This window comes from Perognathus longimembris, chromosome 13 (genome assembly GCF_023159225.1).
Source record: "Perognathus longimembris pacificus isolate PPM17 chromosome 13, ASM2315922v1, whole genome shotgun sequence".
In the NCBI taxonomy this organism is placed as follows: domain Eukaryota; kingdom Metazoa; phylum Chordata; class Mammalia; order Rodentia; family Heteromyidae; genus Perognathus; species Perognathus longimembris.
The window spans coordinates 12452550-12468826 of NC_063173.1; the positions used below are offsets into that span (position 1 = coordinate 12452550).

A 16277-nucleotide genomic window follows, 5' to 3' on the forward strand; every position below is an offset into this window, starting at 1 on the left:
AGGGATTAGCGCGAGTTTTGACAGGGGTGGGAGGGCGGGATTAAATGAGATGGCCGGATGGAGAGGCCGATTGGCTGAGATTCAAGGCGGGGCAATAGGTAGTCACGACGAAAGACTTCCCCAAGTAGCTAGGTATCTGACGCCACTTCCTGTCACGTGAGCGGGAGCGGAAACAAAAGGAGACGTAGGACGCATGCGTTTGTTGGGTCCCGGATTCTGGTGGGTTCTTCCGCTCCGACCAGGTGAAGCGCTTCCGGGTCGCCGCCGGCTGCCGCCTCCCGGCGCGGTAAGTACAGAAGCAAGGCTGTGGGGGGAGGGGGGGTCTCCTTCCTCCTTCTTTCTTCTTTTCCCCCAGAGAAGATCAGTTTCTTTGACTCGCCTCCTTAGAGCTCCGTGTTCAGGTTCCTTCGCCTATAAGGAGCTCCTGCTCATTGGCCGCTTCCTAGAAGCTAAGCCCCACCCCACTACACAAGACCCGTCATTCATTGGTGTCACTTTCCGTCACCCAGCGTTTCTTTCCGTTAATTGGCCCTACCTAGGCCCCGCCCATTTCACGATTAGCAACTGTTTAAGGCCAAATTTCCGTCCGAGTCCCGCCTCTGCCTTCTTCTCGTTGGTCAACCTCACAGTCATTATCATAATGAGCAAAGGATGGGCGGTGGCTTTAGGGAGGTGGGTTGGGTTTTTGGATGAAAGGCTCTGGCCTGTCATTTTGTCGAGGATCGGAGGGTAGGCGCTATTGCGCCTGTTACTCGGCTGGCTGGGAAACCGTTGGCCGTTCGTGGCCGCGGCTGGTCCTGGATCGACCAAATGAATTAGGCTGAACTGGACATAGATCCTTCCTTTCTTCTCTCTCTCTCCAGTGCCGTGCCTGGATCCCTCCCGTGCTCCAGTTCTAAACCCTGATCCACTGTGTGATCTAAAACCTGTTTCCTGTCTGTTGAACTGAAGGTCACAGATTGGGACCTTCTTGGTCAGCAGCCCTCAGCCCACAAAAGCTGATTTTATTTGTTCTTGCATATGTTAGTCCGTCCATTCAATCTTCCATTTATCCATTTGTTCATGCCTTCCAGAATGTCTTACTTGAACCCTGCTTGTACATGGTGCAAACTTCACCTCCCCAACCCGGACAGAATTGATCATGGTTAATTAAAGAGGTGGTTAATATGCTTTTTTTCCCCCCACCGAATGAGTGTGGTATGGACAGTCACAAAGGAGCAATAATGTAAACTTAGGATTTGGAGGGCATAAACATATTTTAGGAGAGCCCTTCCATGTCTAATGTGTGTAATTTCATAGTGCCAGTCTGTATTCTGGATTCCATCTCTACACTTGGCTCCAGTCTCTTCCCTCCTTGAGCAGCCTACAGCTTTATTTATTCGTTATTTTACTTAATTATTAGAATAACTTTGAGGATGGTATAATTGTTTATTATCCCCATTTTACAGATGAGGAACTGAGGCCCAGAGAGGTTAAGTGACTTGGCCAAAGTCAAGCAGCTAGTAAGTGGTGGAGCAAGGACTCAAATCCAGGTCTGTTTCATGCCTAAAGGAAGGACTGGTTGTCTGCAACCTTCCACTCCACCCCATCCCTAAATCAAATTACAACCAAATTTTAAAAAACACACACATTCACTTTACCCTTCCCCTCATTCTAGGAGCCATGTCCACGTTGTTCCCATCACTCTTCCCTCGTGTGACTGAGACACTGTGGTTTAATCTGGATCGACCCTGTGTGGAGGAGACTGAGCTACAGCAGCAGGAACAGCAACATCAGGCCTGGGTGAGTGAAGACACAGCACAGACAAACACACACACACACACACACACACACACACACACACACACACACACACAGCCTCATGACCCAGCTATACTCAGACCTGTTCTGAAAGAACATTGTACCCTGAGCTGGGAATAGTCAGCCTGGGAGATTCGGAGGACATGTTTCTCATCTTGTGGTATCCTAATTTGCTAGAGGACCATGGGACTTCTGACACTCAGCTCAAGTTCTTTTCCCTAAAGCCCAAGTATTTGTAATTAACTACTTTTGAGGACTTAAAAGATGCTGTATTCTAGGCTATGTCTTTCATTTCACCCTTACTATAATTATATGAAGAAACCAAGGCCCAGAGAGTTTATGTAGCTGAATCAATTTTATAAGTCATCGATGACAGGAGAGTAACTCAGCAACTATTCCTGAGGACTGGGAGATAACTGGGAGAAAGCTTCTCTCTAACACTTAGGGTTGTTCTTGGAGGCACAGTGAGGTTGTTGCATGTATCTGACTGCTCTGTTTCAGTCCTGCTCTCCTCTGTCCCTTGCCCACAGCTCAAAGCATTGCAGAGAAAGACAACAACCTGGTACCTATTGGCAAGCCAGCCTCAGAGGTAAGTGGCTCCAGCAGGTGAGGCCTCAGTGAGACTTGCAATAGAGCAGGGTTCTGATCTAATCTGAATATTCAGCCTCTGATTTAGAGCAGTTGAGGTTCCCAGTCTGGGTGGAGACCAGAAAGTAGAGGTTGAGGGAGGAGTGGGCATTAGGCCTCTTACTAAGGTCCTACAGATCACCTACCATCTTGCCAGACTGGAGAATAGGGAGACAGGGTCAGAATGAAGAAGGCCCTTGGAAGTGGGCCAGCTTTTAAACTGGTCCAGGTAGCCGTGAAACACCTACAGGCTCTCTCCTGCCCCACTAGCACTATGATGACGAGGAAGAGGAGGATGATGAAGACGATGAAGACAGTGAAGAGGATTCAGAAGATGATGAGGACATGCAGGACATGGATGAGATGAATGACTATAATGAGTCACCTGATGATGGAGAGGTCAATGAGGTAGGCGGAAGTGTACCTGAGCCCCTGTCCCTGACCTAGTGATGACCAAAAGGTACAGACACTCTGGATACACCCGGGGACAGGATCTGGAGCGGAGGCTGGCTGAGGCCCCTCCCCACCCACACCCAGCTTCCTCTCCAGGTGGACATGGAAGGCAACGAACAAGATCAAGACCAGTGGATGATCTAGGTAGACCAAGGCAAGATGGCCTCAGGGAGATTGCAAGCCAGCCTAACCTACTGTGCACCTCAGCTCCAACCCACAAAACCATCTGATGGCCCTGGTGCTGAAGGCTCACTTTTGGTCACTTCCTCAGCTGCTACCAGGACTTGGTCTCCATCTCCTTGGGCCCCTCCCAGGCCATCAGTCTGCTCTTGAATCCCCAGAGTCTGAGCCCCAATCTGCCCTACCTTCCTGGCCAGTACCTCACCCCTTTGTTGCCAGGTTTTCCCCTTATTAACCCCTCTTTAATAAAGACACAGGACTGATTTTTTTCCCCCATGTCTATTCCCTATCTGTTGGTGGTGTCCAAAGGAATCCAACATCTTCCTGGGGTGTGGGGTAGGTGGTGTTGAAGGGATAGCAAGCAAACCTAATGGACCAGGTGGGCTCTGGTTGGGGAGCCTAAATCTAGGCTCCTGTACCATTTCCTTTAGTCCAGTTTTCACAAAGCCATTCCTGCATGTTTTTTCATTGTCTGCTGTTTCTTATGATCCTGCCAAAATGACATGGGTTAAGGAGGGGAGACTTTCTGAGGCCCAGAGCCAGAGGCCCTATGTGAAGAGAGTGGATTAAATCTCAGAGCAGGGCAAGATTCCCATGGTATCACCCAGAAAATTGCTGATAGAACTGGGTTGGGAGTTCATTTGTAGTCCATGGCTTTCTTTAGAAGGAGGGAATCAGGAGGACCAAACAGCCTGATAAGATTGACACTTCAGGTCATGTGGAGGCTGAAAGGGGCAAAGTTGGGGAGACAACCTCTTCAGCCCTGAGCCCAGCTTGTATTGGCTCTCAAACAGAAAGGGAAAGGGATGTTCTGAGGTCCTTTCTTAGGTGGGGGTCCTGGACCTCAGCCAGGTCCAGCAAAGGTGAGCTGGGCTATGCCATCCTTAATGGCGGGGAAGTCTGGAAGACCAGTATGGTGGAGGCGGCAGCGATAGCGGCCACAGCTCTTAGCATACTGTAGGAACCGGGGTGCCCCAGGGAAGAGCACATGGTCAGCTAACACAATGGCACCGGCTGGCAGCAGTGCCAGAGCCTCCAGCAGCTGCAGGTCCCGCAAGTAGTATCGAGGCCGATGTGCTAGGAGCACCAGGTCTGCCCGGCTCACTTGGTGCTGGGCTCTTAGTTTCGGGATCACTTCTTCCGAGCTGCCTGTGATGAGCTCCACCTGTAGGGATAGGAGGAGCTGGAGTGAGGGCAGGAGGGATTGCTTTCCTATTTCAGACTCAAGAAGTCCCGAACCCCAAGATGTCCAGAACAGTGCTGTGATGTCCATTTTGCCCACAGAGAAGCTGAGCTTCAGAGGGCACGTGCATTAGCCTGAAGGTCACATAGCTAACAGAGCTAATAAAGCTTCGGAAAAGTGTTATCTTAGCTGCTGCTTTTGTCATCCAGAAGGAAAGAAGTGTAAATGTAAATGGCTTGGGGGGGAGGGCAGGAAGGTAGGAAGTCACAGGCCCTCCAAGATCACAGCTACCATAAAGGAGGACTAGCTAAGAGAAGGCCTGCGGTAAGGGGGGGGGTGGGGGTGGGGATGGGGGGGGTCAGAGTTGGGGAGATGGGGATGCTGACCATGTGCTCATCGAAGCCAGCCAGCCGGATGAGTTTTTCAGCCACTGCTGCCGTGCGTGGGTCACGCTCCACGGTGAGGAGGCGACTCCCAGGGGGCAGAGCACGAGCGATGAGCAATGTAGAGTATCCACAGAAAGTGCCCAACTCCAGGACACAAGCAGGGGCCTTCTCCTCCACCAGCCTCATCACGATCTGACCTGCGGGGAAGGAAAAGGATACAGAGCCCCTGATGAAAAGTGATTTGAGGTTCCCACCTGCCTGCCTTAGCTGCCACCAAGCTGGGGTCTTCTCAGGAGCCAAGTCTAGTCTAGAAATCTGCCTCAGGTCTGTCAGTCTCTGGCTGTCATGAGCCTAAAGGCATTTGGGACTGAATGTGGCAATCCGGACCTCCTTAGACCACATCATATCTTACAGCTTAAGAGCTTAAGAGCTCTAAGCTCTTCCCACCTGGGGCCTGTATCACAGCCATTCCAAATAACTGTGCAGGATCAACTATATGCTGTATCTTTCTCTAGTGTCATGTTTTTTTTGCCAGTCGCAGGGCTTGAACTCAGGACTTGAGCACTGTCCCTGGCTTCTTTTGCTCAAGGCTAGCACTCTACCACTTGAGCCACAGTGCCACTTCCAGCCTTTTCTATTTATGTGGTACTTAGGAATCGAATCCAGGGCTTCATGCATGCTAGGCAAGCACTCTACCACTAAGCCACATTCCCGGCCCTCTCTACCTTCTTAGTAGTACTTCTTGGAGCAGAAGGTTAGGGAAGGGGGCACTGACCTTTGACAGGCCCCATGTGGCTCAGGTACTCGCAGTGGCTGCTCCAGTGGTCCAGAGTGGTGAGGATATGTCCAGGGTCCCCAGGAAGGGCATGGGTGAGCACATAGCTGAAGGCTCGTTCCTCAATCCGCAGTCCTGACAGGCAGTCTCGGAAGCTCCTCAGCAAGACTGTGCGCACCAGCAGCTTGAAGTGGTGCCGGTATCGCACCAGCAACGTCACCACCAGTGGAAGGAATGCCAGTGCAATAGCAGGGGACATGGTCCCTACCTGGGCCCTAGGATGGAGGGAGACAGGAAGACCCACCTCCATTATCTGCCTATCATTTTTTCTCCTTGCTTCTAAAAAAGTTGTTATAGAGGTGATATACGGAATGACTGTCATCTTTGTAGCCTTTATTAGTAGCAATTAATATGCTCTTATTTTATAAACCATGGTTCATAAAAGCTCAGTCACATAGTAGAACTGGGATTTGAGTCTAGGTTGTATGATTCCCAGCCTACACACTTTTTTTTTTGCCAGTCCTGGAGTCCTGGACTCGGCCTGAGCACTGGCCCTGGCTTCTTTTTGCTCAAGGCTAGCACTCTGCCACTTCAGCCACAGCGCCACTTCTGGCCGTTTTCTATATATGTGGTGCTGGGGAATCGAACCCAGGGCTTCATGTATATGAGTTAATCACTTGCCACTAGGCCATATTCCCAGCCCCAGCCTATGCACTTTTTAGGACTCCATACTATCCACATTCAGCAGGGTATTGGCCTTTGGTTCCATCTACACACTGTTCCCCCAGCCCATTTCAATTTCCTCCTAGTGTCACCCCTTCGTTATAACTTCTTTTTTTTTTTTTTTTTTTTTTTTTGGCCAGTCCTGGGCCTTGGACTCAGGGCCTGAGCACTGTCCCTGGCTTCTTCCCGCTCAAGGCTAGCACTCTGCCACTTGAGCCACAGCGCCGCTTCTGGCCGTTTTCTGTATATGTGGTGCTGGGGAATCGAACCTAGGGCCTCGTGTATCCGAGGCAGGCACTCTTGCCACTAGGCTATATCCCCAGCCCTCGTTATAACTTCTTTTACCAGTTGTTTTTTTCTGGCATTTCCTCTACATAGTCCTTTTCTAATTGGTCTTTTCTGACCCACTACTCATTACTACATGGCATAAGAACTAAGTTTTGTAGTCAGAAACCCCTCACTGATATGCTCTGCCTCAGTAAAAAGTAACAAAAACACTTTAGGTAGGCCTGATATGGTGTGCACACCTGTAATCCCAGTATTTGGAGGCAGAGGATCTTAAGTTGGATGCCAACCTAGACTATACAGATACACTATTTCCAAAAATAAAACAGTCAACAGGGTCTTTGGATGAGATACCATCTTTTCCACCTCAGGGCTTGCCCTCTGTTGGCTCTTCCCTGCAGGTGGAAAGAGTTCTTGATTCTATACTTGTTCTTCAGATCTATCTCCCCTCTTCCCCTGTGCTCCAAGAATTTCCTTAATGAATTCTCTGTGCATACATATCCACAAATCCACATACCACATGTTTCTCTCACGAAGGGGATGGTTGCCCCCTCTTCTCCTAAGTACTAGACCATTCCTCCCCTTAGATCTGACCTGGCAGGCCTCCTTGGTATAAGAGAAACGAAGAGTGAGAGCGTAAGATATGAATGGATATGAATAGGTGAGTGATGGCAAATGTGAAGTGATGTGTTTAAAAACCCATAAGACCCTGCTTACCTGGCTGGAGGCTCAAGGGCCCTGCTTACCTGGGCTGCAGGCTCCTGCTTAGGGAAGATGGGAGGACAGGACAGGAGGGGAAGTCTTCGGAGGAAGTAACCCTGAGGCAGAGGCTGGATCTGCTTTCAATTATTGATGCTGAAGCTGCTGCTGTTATCTGAAACTTGCAGTTCAAGTTACCAGAACCAGGAACAAACTCAAGCTGCTGTCTATCCTCCAAAAATCGTAACCGAAGGGCTGGGGGTGTGACTTAAGTGATTGAGCTCTTGGCCCAAGGCCTTGAGTTCAAACCCCAGTACCACGAAAAGAACCCCCACAAATGACCAAAAAATAATCAAACAAACAAAAAAACAGAACTCCAGGGTCTTGATTTGATGAGAAATAAGTGCTTCTAGGTCTTGTCTCTTCTTCAATCCCTTGGTTCAGGTCACAAGGGTTGGTGTGAGCCATAGTAATGGAGAGATTGCAACTTCCTCAATTCAGAATTCAATTTCTCTAAGCAAGTGTTAAGGCTTGGGTCACAGAGAAGAGTCATAGCCTTTCCCTGTTCTCCAGGAACTTCAAGTTTGGTAAAAGATACTGGCCCAGGAAGAATAGAATATAGATGCTGTGATCACTAGGTTAGATGCTCCATGGATACAAGATCTTTGCAGTTTTCTGAATGGCTGTCTCTTAAGAATGTTGGGTGGCATGTAGTAGACAGAAAATATTTGTGGCTTTAATACAGGGTCAATGGCAGTGGTCAATGATTAAGCAACTAGAATTGGAGATACTTCGAGAACTAGGTCAGAGAAGGCAATCAGAAGTACACATCATACACATCTCCACAGCACACTTGCTCTCCCTAAGGGGGTGGTGGTGGTGGTGAAACTTTGAATTGAAATTTGAAGATAGTAGGCAGAGTAGTGAGTAAAGTATCCCAGGCCACAGGTGCAAAGTTCAGGATGTCAGTCACAAAATTGCCACCTATTTCCCTGAGCCACTCTCCACCTCACCGCCATAAAATAGGAGGCAGGTTCCAGACAATATGTAATTTGGAATGACAGGTTTAGACCTGTGTCTATGGACAGGGGAAATATGGGAAGAGACTGGACGGTCATCTTTATGTGCTAGATTACAATGGCTGCTGTAAAAAGGCAAGACCGAAGACAAAAGCTTGAGAGCAAGGAGACCGAGACATGGTGCTTATAAGGTTCCTTTCTCAAGATGGACCACCACTCGGTTTCAGCTTGTACAAAGAATAAGCCCCAATCTACTCCAGGATTTAGGCATCAAGCATCGGCAGGCGTGTGTGTGCGCGTGCGTGCGTGCGTGCGTGTGTGTACGTGCGCGCACGCGCACCCCTCACGTGGTGTATGGGACAGGATGTAACATTTGGGACGGCTGTGCTCACTGGTCTGAAAGGGTGGCTTTGGGGCTGTGTGATCACAACGCACAAATTCACAAGCAGGCCACTCTGGTGGAGAAGATTCGAGCTCAGAAACTGGAAAGCTGGGCTGAGGGCGTGAATCAAGTGGCGGAACGCTCGCCTAGCGAAGCGGAGGCACGAAGTCAATACACGGCTACAGCAAAACAAGAAGGAAAAAAAAAAGCAACTGGGAAGATGATGGTCATGTGATAGGCCCCGCCCTTCCTTCGCCTCACGTGTCCCGTCTCCCAGGGCGCGCCTTCTCTATTGGTTGGCGATGACCACGTGACCAGAAACGGGGCCGGAAGTCGGGGTTAGGCAGAGGCGCCTCAGCGGCTCCCGGACTGGGTAAGCTGGGGGAGGGGAGCGGGTGGCTGCTGGCGAGCGGCGGCCGCGGGTCATGTGACCGGAAGGACTCCTGACGGACACCGTCCCTCCACGGCGCCGCTTGAGCGCCCGGCCCGACCCCGGTCATGGGGTGCTGCTACAGCAGCGAAAACGAGGATTCGGACCAGGTGCGCGGCACACGGGGCTCGGGAGTGAGGTTTACGACTCTTGGGCTTGGGGCCTAGGAAGAAAGAAAAAATCCCACCGAGATTAGTCGGACTGCAGAGCTCACCGAGTACGGAGGCCTGAAGGGGACAGATTATGGGAGCCGGGGGGGGGGGCGGGTTGTCAGCGGGGCTGACCTGTTAAAGCTCCAGGTCTACACTCCTCGCCTGGGGTTATGCAGGCAGCCGGCTCTCTCACTCGGCAACTCCTCCGTGTTCTCCCCTGTCCCCAGCCCCGTTCAGGGTTCCCTCACTAGCTCCCCGGGAAGTACTCCCCTCCACCTCGTTTGTTGTATTCGCGGAGTTTGCGGATCCATTGTAGAGGTGGGTAAACTAAGTCTCCCGAAACGAATCCATTTGTGTCGCTTCTTTCCCTAGAGTCAGAGCCTTTTCCTAGAGTCACCGCCGGTTTGATGTCAGAGAAGTTGATGGCATTCGAGTTGGCCACTGAGTTTAAGAAGTGCAGCGAGGGCATCAGGAAGTGTGGGCATGTTTGGGGAGCATTAACTCGAATTTAGGGTTGGCTTTGTTAGGGGGAAATAAATGGATGGGGAAAGTTGTTTGGTTCTGAGTTGGGCCTGTCTCCCTTCAGACCCCGAGGGTTCCTGAAGGTTCCTCTAAACCGAGGGCTTGAGAACACTCTCTTTGGAGAAAAGGTTAGATTGGAGATTTGTCCTGTTCTTAAATTCTCTCTTCCCCTTTATATAGTTTCATTTCTCTCCACTCTTCAATTCCTGCCCCACCTGGCCTGACCACCCTTGAGGAGGAGGTCTTTCCCAGGATGAAGTCTCAGGCTGCTGGCTATTCACCATTGCTGACACAGTAGGCACAGAGACAAGTAAAATAGTATCATCCAGTAGCTTGCAGTCTTTTTTTTTTGCCAGTCCTGGGGCTTGAACTCAGGGCCTGAGTATTGTCCCTGAGCCTTGTGCTCCAGGCTAGCGCTCTACCACTTGAGCCCCAGTGCCCCAGCTTTTCCTGAGTAGTTTGTTGGAGATGAGAGTCTCAGAGACTTTTCTGCTCGGGCTGGCTTTGAACCTCGATACTCAGATATCAGCCTTCTGAGTAGGATTACAGGCTTGAGCCATCAGCACCTGGTAGCTTGCCATCTTGAGAGATGAAATCAGGGAAGTACGTTGTGTATCTCTGGTACTTGGGAAGTTATTCTTTCCCCTGTAAGTATTTTGGCTTAAGGACTTAAGCTGTTAAGTGCTGTTTGTGTATCAGAGGCATGAATGTTTTCCTGATCTCAATTTTCAAAACACCCAAGGAACACATGCATATTTTCTTTTTTTCTTTGGTGGGTTGTGGGGTTTGAACTTGGGCCTGGAGCTCTTTTACTCAAGGCTAGGGCTCTACCTCCTTTTTTTGCAGCCGGGGGGGGGGGGGGGTAGGGGTGTAGCCATAGGGTTTGAACTCAGTGCCTGAGCACTGTCCCTGAGCTTTTTGCTCAAGGCTAGCACTCTACCACTCGAACCACAGCGCCACCTCAGTCTTTTCCTTTTATGTGGTACTGAGCAGTCGAACTCAGGGCTTCATGCATGCTAGCCAAACACTCTACTACTAAGCCACATTCCTAGCCTAGCACTGTCTACCACTTTGAGCCACAGTACCACTTCCCAGTTTTCGAGTGGTTAATTGAAGATAAAAGTCTCTGGGACTTTTCTGCCTGGGTTGGCTTTGAGCCACAATCCTCAGATCTCAACCTCCTGATTAGCTAGGATTATAGGTGTGAGCCACTGGCACTCAGCTCACATGCATATCTTATCTTCTTATGCCCTGTTGTCTGTCTCTCATGGCCAGTACATCTCATTTCACCTTAGCCTGTCAGAAAGAAACAGCAATATTCTGGCATAATGGGACAGCTGTGGCATTGTGGATAATTATCTCTTAAAGCATAATACTGACTTTTTTTTTGGGGGGGGCAGCAATCCTGGGGCTTGGGACTCAGGGCCTGAGCACTGTCCCTGGCTTCTTTTTGCTCAAGGCTAGCACTCTACTTCTTGAGCCACAGCACCACTTCTGGCTTTTTGTGTTTATATGGTGCTGAGGAATCAAACCTAGGGCTTCATGCATGCTGGGCAAGCACTCTTGCACTAGGTCATATTCCCAGCCCCAAGATTCATTTTTTTGAGAAAGACTACTGGCTGGAAGGGTGATCTAGGCTCTCCTGAATTTCTACTTTCCCCTTGATGGACTTTCTGTTTCTAACTTTCACACATACCTGATCAATGTGAGTGATTTGAGGTCTCCTGACAAAGGCCATAGCCATTCACTGTCCCAAAAGGCCTTCTTCAGTTCCTTAGTAGTCACCATCACCTCCTTTATACAACACATTATAGTTTTCGAAGGTTTTGAAGTTTTACATTACAGCCTTTCCAGTTACCTTATTTGACTCATTGCCAATCATCTGTTATATAGATTATGTCTATCTATAGGTGAGGGAAAATCTAGAGAGGCTAAGTGATTTAGCCAACCTGAGAAGTGCTCTAGCCAAGGTGTTCTGATGCCAAATCATGTGCTGTATCTGTTGGGCCAAGTTGTCTCTTCTATGTCCAGAGACCAGATGGTCAGCATGGAAAGGTTACATATAACTCTTTGCTAAGGTACACAGTGAATCCTGATAAGCTTTGGTGTGACAACCTACTCCTTGCTCCACGTATGCTTGGCTACAAGATATTTGTCTACTATCAAAGAGGTAGCAAGGCTTCTTCTGGGAGTCAGGGAGAGAACCTTGTTTTTGAACCACTAAGAGGACATACTGCCCCATCTTAGAGGAAGAACTGTCAGAAGCAGGGGTAGGGGAAGGACAGATATTACAGGAAGCAAACTGGAACCTCTTTCTTTAGAGACAGTTTTGTCTTTGGCAAGTAGTTTGTCTCTCCGGCCTTTTTATTTATTTAGCCAGTCCTGGTGCTTGAACTCCGAGTGTGGGTACTGTCCCTCAGCTTCTTTTGCTCAAGGCTAGCACTCTACCGCTTGAGCCACAGTGCCACTTCTAGCCTTTTCTATTTATGTGGTACTGAGGAATCGAACCCAGTGCTTCATGCATGCTAAGCAAGCATTCTACCAGTAAGCCACATTCCCAGCCCCCACTGGCCCTTTAATACTGAAAAGGAAGACAGAGTATCTGTGAATTTAGATGTAATGGGACAGAAGCCCATGGCTTTATTCTTATGTTATAGTAAATTGGATCAAATGGCTTGGTGACTCGAGTCATGGGCTGGAGGAGGAAGAGCAGGGTGAAAAGGCTGGGTCTGCGTAGGGCGGGGCAGGCAAGACTGGAGGAAGCAGCATTCTGTAAGGCAAGTTTTGGGCAGGCTCCTGAGGCAGGCCTGAGTGGAGCAATGACTGGTGGCCTGGCACTTAAGGTTGTTGAGTCAGTCTGCCAGGATTTCCTTCTATTGCATCTTTGGCTTTGTCCTAAGCTCTTTATGGTTTGGAATGATGTGGAGCCAAGTTAGTTCACCCAGTTTTCAGGTAATAGAAAGCCAGCAGGGATTTGCAGCTGAGTAATTCAAGGCAGAGTTGCATCCAGAAAATAATATATTAGAACAGGAGTCTGAAACATGGCAGGGAGGAAAGAGTTATACAGGACTAGGGAGACTTGGATTGCTCCTAGATCAGTTCTGGAGGTTGTGATTAGTCTGTTCACACTACAAGTAACAGGAGTACTAAAAATGAAAGGTCACTCCGACCACATTTAAAGTGGTATGGTGGTTTAGCAAAGGAGAGAACAGCTCCACTGTTCATACCCACTTTGTTGTAGTCCGGGAGTCACATACAAAGCACTAGAAAACACCTGAGAGAAATGAACTGCTCTCAAGAAGGGAGTACGTTTGTATGTGACCCAAAGGCTGGGATGTCTGTCCCAAGATAATCTAAGAAATGCCTCTTAGGAGGTTGGGCTTATTACTTTCCCCTGTGCCTGCTTGAGGCCTCTCTGGCTTGGTTGCAGACAGCTTGATGGAAGGGCCTTGTTCAGGATTTCTTCTATCCTCCAATATATTCTTCACTAAGTGTGAGACTTTTTTGAAGCTTCAGGGCTGTTGCATAATGTCTGCCTGTGCGCCTCTACCTCCCAGACTACCTACCACCTCTGCTGAGCTGCCAAGGGCAATCAGGGAGTATTATCTGACATCCCATAAAGTTGGATACTTTGGATATTCACTGTAAAAGTATAATAATATTCATTAAAAAAAAACTAGAAAGGGGGCTGGGGATATGGCCTAGTGGCAAGAGTGCCTGCCTCATATACATGAGGCCCTGGGTTCGATTCCCCAGCACCACATATACAGAAAATGGCTGTGACTCAAGTGGCAGAGTGCTAGCCTTGAGCAAAAAGAAGCCAGGGACAGTGCTCAGGCCCTGAGTCCATGGCCCAGGACTGGCAAAAAACAAAAAAACAAAAAAAACTAGAAAGGGCTAGGCACCAGTGGCTCAGGCCTGTAATCCTAGCTACTCAGGAGGCTGAGATCTGAGGATTGCAGCTCAAAGCTAGCTCAGGCAGTAAAGTCTGTGAGACTCTTATCTCCAATTAACCACAAGAAAATGGGAAGTGGCCCTGTGGCTCAAGTGGTGGAGCACTAGCGTTGAGCTGAAAAGCTCAGGGTCAGTGCCCAGGCCTAGAGTTCAAGCCCCACAACTGACCAAAAAAAAAGTAAAAAGAGGTCCTGGGGCTGACTTCTTACCTCTCCTAGGACCGAGAGGAGAGGAAGCTGCTGCTGGACCCTGGTAGCCCCCCCACCAAAGCCCTCAATGGAGCTGAGCCTAACTACCACAGCCTGCCTTCTGCTCGCACAGATGAGCAGGCCCTGCTCTCCTCCATCCTCGCCAAGACAGCCAGGTGAGAGTCACAGGGCCAGGCCTGGAACCGAGCTCTCTCCCATTCAACTCAAGGCTGGAATGTTGGCACCCAAGCCCATGATATGAGGGTGGGACAGGGTCATTGGTACAGAGGTGTCTCTGGACTTTATGCTGCTTCAGTGGGCAGGTGGGAACATTGGGGACATTGGCACATGGCACTGAGTCCTGTTTGTCCCCTCGCTGAGCCTTCTGTCATGCTTGCTCTCATCTCTCCAAAGCAACATCATTGATGTGTCTGCTGCAGACTCCCAGGGCATGGAACAGCATGAGTACATGGATCGAGCAAGGCAGTACAGGTGAGTGCAGGCCAGCCAGGGTCCACCCCTCTTCTCCCATTGATTTACATTTGTGTACAACCAAGAGACTGACAACAAATCACTTGGGTGTCCTAGTAGGAGTTGTCCCATGTGCTCTAGGGTGCAGGCCAAAGGAGGTGCATCCCAGAGTACAAGTGAGCTCCCTGGCCTGAGGGAATGAGGCTTTCGAGGACCTGGATTGGAGTATGGCCTAACTGCCCTTTATTTCCTTCCTGTTGGTCAGCACCCGCTTGGCTGTGCTAAGCAGCAGCCTAACACATTGGAAGAAGCTGCCACCACTACCATCTCTCACCAGCCAGCCCCACCAAGTGCTGGCCAGCGAGCCCATCCCCTTCTCTGACTTGCAGCAGGTGAGTAACTCCAGCATGACTTTTCACTCTTCTCATAGTACTGCCATAGTGACAGACGCATTTACTGCCTTGCCTCAGAGGAAGTACTTAGTCTGGGGCCCAGCTTGTTCCCCCCTCCCTTTTTTTTAATCCTGAGTTTTTCCTCACCACCTTTATTCTTCTAGATTGTTCTTTTCTGCCTTTTTCATCCCTGCCTTTCTCTTTGGCTGTGTATGTGTTTTTTTAGGGATTGAACATAGGGCCTTGCATATGCTAGACAAGCACTCTACCACTGAAATGCATCCCTAGCCCTTGGATTTTTTTTTTGTTTTTGTCCTGGGGCTTGAACTCAGGGCCTGAGTACTGTTTTTGAGCTTTTTGGCTTTAGGCTACTGCTCTTCCACTTGAGCCATAGTTCCACTTGGAGCTTAATTGGAAATCAAGTGTTTCACAGACTTTCCTGTCTAGGCTGGCTTCAGACCTTGTTCCTCAGATCCGAGCCTCCTGAGCACCCAGGATTACAGACCGGAGCACAGCAGCCCTTGGGTTTTGAGATAGTTGTTTTGTTTTGTTTTTCCCAGTTGTAGGGCTTGAACTCTAGGTTTGGGCACTGTCTCTGAGCTCTTCAGCTCAAGGCTAGTGCTCTACCACTTGAGCCATAGCACCACTTCTGGTCTGGTGTTTAATTGGAGATAAGAGTCTCGGACTTTCCTGCCTAGGCTAGCAGGATCTCAGCCTCAGATCTCAGCCTCTAGGATTACAGGTGTGAGCCACCGGTGCCTGGCTTGAGATAGGGTCTTTATAGTCCATGATGTTCCTGCCTCAGCCTCTTGAATGCTGGGGTTATAAGTGTGCATCCCCATACCTGACTCTGATTTTCTATCCTCTGTCATTCCCCCATTTCCCCTAGATCCTCTCCTCCCAACTTACATGTCTGTTCTCTCCTCTTCCTCAGGTCTCCAGGATAGCTGCTTATGCCTACAGTGCACTTTCTCAGATCCGTGTGGATGCAAAAGAGGAGCTGGTTGTACAGTTTGGGATCCCATGAAGAGAGAGTCCTTGGACAGCTCTTCTCCTCTCTTCATCCCATCTCCACCCCACCTCTCCTGGCCCCCAGCCTCACTGCGGCTTATACAGTACCCTAACCTGCTACTAATCATGGACAAGAATGAGGAGGAGGAGGAGAGTGAGGCTAGAAGCCTGAGCAAGTGAGGTGGAGCAAGGGAGGGTAGAACTGTGTGGGATTTGGCCTTCAAAGCCCTGACCAAGGTAGGGTGGAAGCCAAGAAGACAAGGCCTTGTAGGTCTTCAGGCATTGGGAAGGTAGAGATACCACTGTGGGGGTGAATACCAGAGGACCTAGAGGGTCCTCTCACCCTTTCTCTTGGCCTCAGACTCACTCCTGTTCCCATCCCTAACTTGGTGCTCAGAGGCACCTCACTAGGGTTTGTGACCAGGGTCTAGATAAGCTTGAATTTGAATAAGTTGAGTTTGTATTTCTAGTACCCTGGGTTTTACATGTTTGGTCTTTTTGGTTTTTGTTGGTCACCCTCGATAAAGGAAGTATTTCATTTGTGTGCTGGTTCAGCCCCTCTGTCCTGCCCAATACCCTACAATTTCCTGTAGCCACACTGGTCTCTGAGCAATGAGTTGTGGGGAGGGGACATCTTCCCAGGGC

The 16277-nt window shown here is 49.5% G+C and overlaps 3 protein-coding genes across 3 annotated transcripts; 2 read left to right on the forward strand and 1 right to left on the reverse strand.

Annotated features, from left to right (window-relative positions):
* Positions 1–1658: 1658 nt before the first annotated feature.
* On the forward strand, positions 1659–3330 carry Anapc15 (anaphase promoting complex subunit 15). The gene is made up of 4 exons (XM_048359440.1): positions 1659–1786; positions 2331–2389; positions 2698–2835; positions 2977–3330. The coding sequence occupies exons 1-4, from the start codon at positions 1663–1665 to the stop codon at positions 3022–3024; spliced, it is 369 nt and encodes a 122-aa protein (XP_048215397.1). The 5' UTR covers positions 1659–1662; the 3' UTR covers positions 3025–3330.
* A 563-nt stretch (positions 3331–3893) lies between these two features.
* On the reverse strand, positions 3894–5679 carry LOC125361191 (transmembrane O-methyltransferase homolog). Its single transcript, XM_048359430.1, has 3 exons — positions 5405–5679; positions 4630–4826; positions 3894–4225 (listed from the first exon to the last, which is right to left on the reverse strand). Exons 1-3 carry the CDS (start codon positions 5661–5663, stop codon positions 3905–3907), a joined length of 777 nt encoding a protein of 258 aa, XP_048215387.1. The 5' UTR covers positions 5664–5679; the 3' UTR covers positions 3894–3904.
* A 3154-nt stretch (positions 5680–8833) lies between these two features.
* Lamtor1 (late endosomal/lysosomal adaptor, MAPK and MTOR activator 1) lies at positions 8834–16174 on the forward strand. The gene is made up of 5 exons (XM_048359439.1): positions 8834–9052; positions 13789–13934; positions 14173–14250; positions 14495–14621; positions 15556–16174. The coding sequence occupies exons 1-5, from the start codon at positions 9011–9013 to the stop codon at positions 15646–15648; spliced, it is 486 nt and encodes a 161-aa protein (XP_048215396.1). The 5' UTR covers positions 8834–9010; the 3' UTR covers positions 15649–16174.
* The last annotated feature ends 103 nt before the right edge of the window (positions 16175–16277 follow it).

Bases quoted from the DNA above. Each gene is read 5' to 3' on its own strand.
- LOC125361191 (XM_048359430.1), bottom strand. From the start codon at position 5,663: ATGTCCCCTGCTATTGCACTGGCATTCCTTCCACTGGTGGTGACGTTG. The intron at 4,827-5,404 runs GTCAGTGCCCCC...CCTTCCCCGCAG, and splicing joins CCACATGGGGCCTGTCAAAG to GTCAGATCGTGATGAGGCTG. The intron at 4,226-4,629 runs GTCAGCATCCCC...CTATCCCTACAG, and splicing joins CTGGCTTCGATGAGCACATG to GTGGAGCTCATCACAGGCAG.
- Lamtor1 (XM_048359439.1), top strand. From the start codon at position 9,011: ATGGGGTGCTGCTACAGCAGCGAAAACGAGGATTCGGACCAG. The intron at 9,053-13,788 runs GTGCGCGGCACA...TACCTCTCCTAG, and splicing joins AAAACGAGGATTCGGACCAG to GACCGAGAGGAGAGGAAGCT. The intron at 14,622-15,555 runs GTGAGTAACTCC...CCTCTTCCTCAG, and splicing joins CCTTCTCTGACTTGCAGCAG to GTCTCCAGGATAGCTGCTTA.
- Anapc15 (XM_048359440.1), top strand. From the start codon at position 1,663: ATGTCCACGTTGTTCCCATCACTCTTCCCTCGTGTGACTGAGACACTG. The intron at 2,390-2,697 runs GTAAGTGGCTCC...CTGCCCCACTAG, and splicing joins TTGGCAAGCCAGCCTCAGAG to CACTATGATGACGAGGAAGA. The intron at 2,836-2,976 runs GTAGGCGGAAGT...CTTCCTCTCCAG, and splicing joins ATGATGGAGAGGTCAATGAG to GTGGACATGGAAGGCAACGA.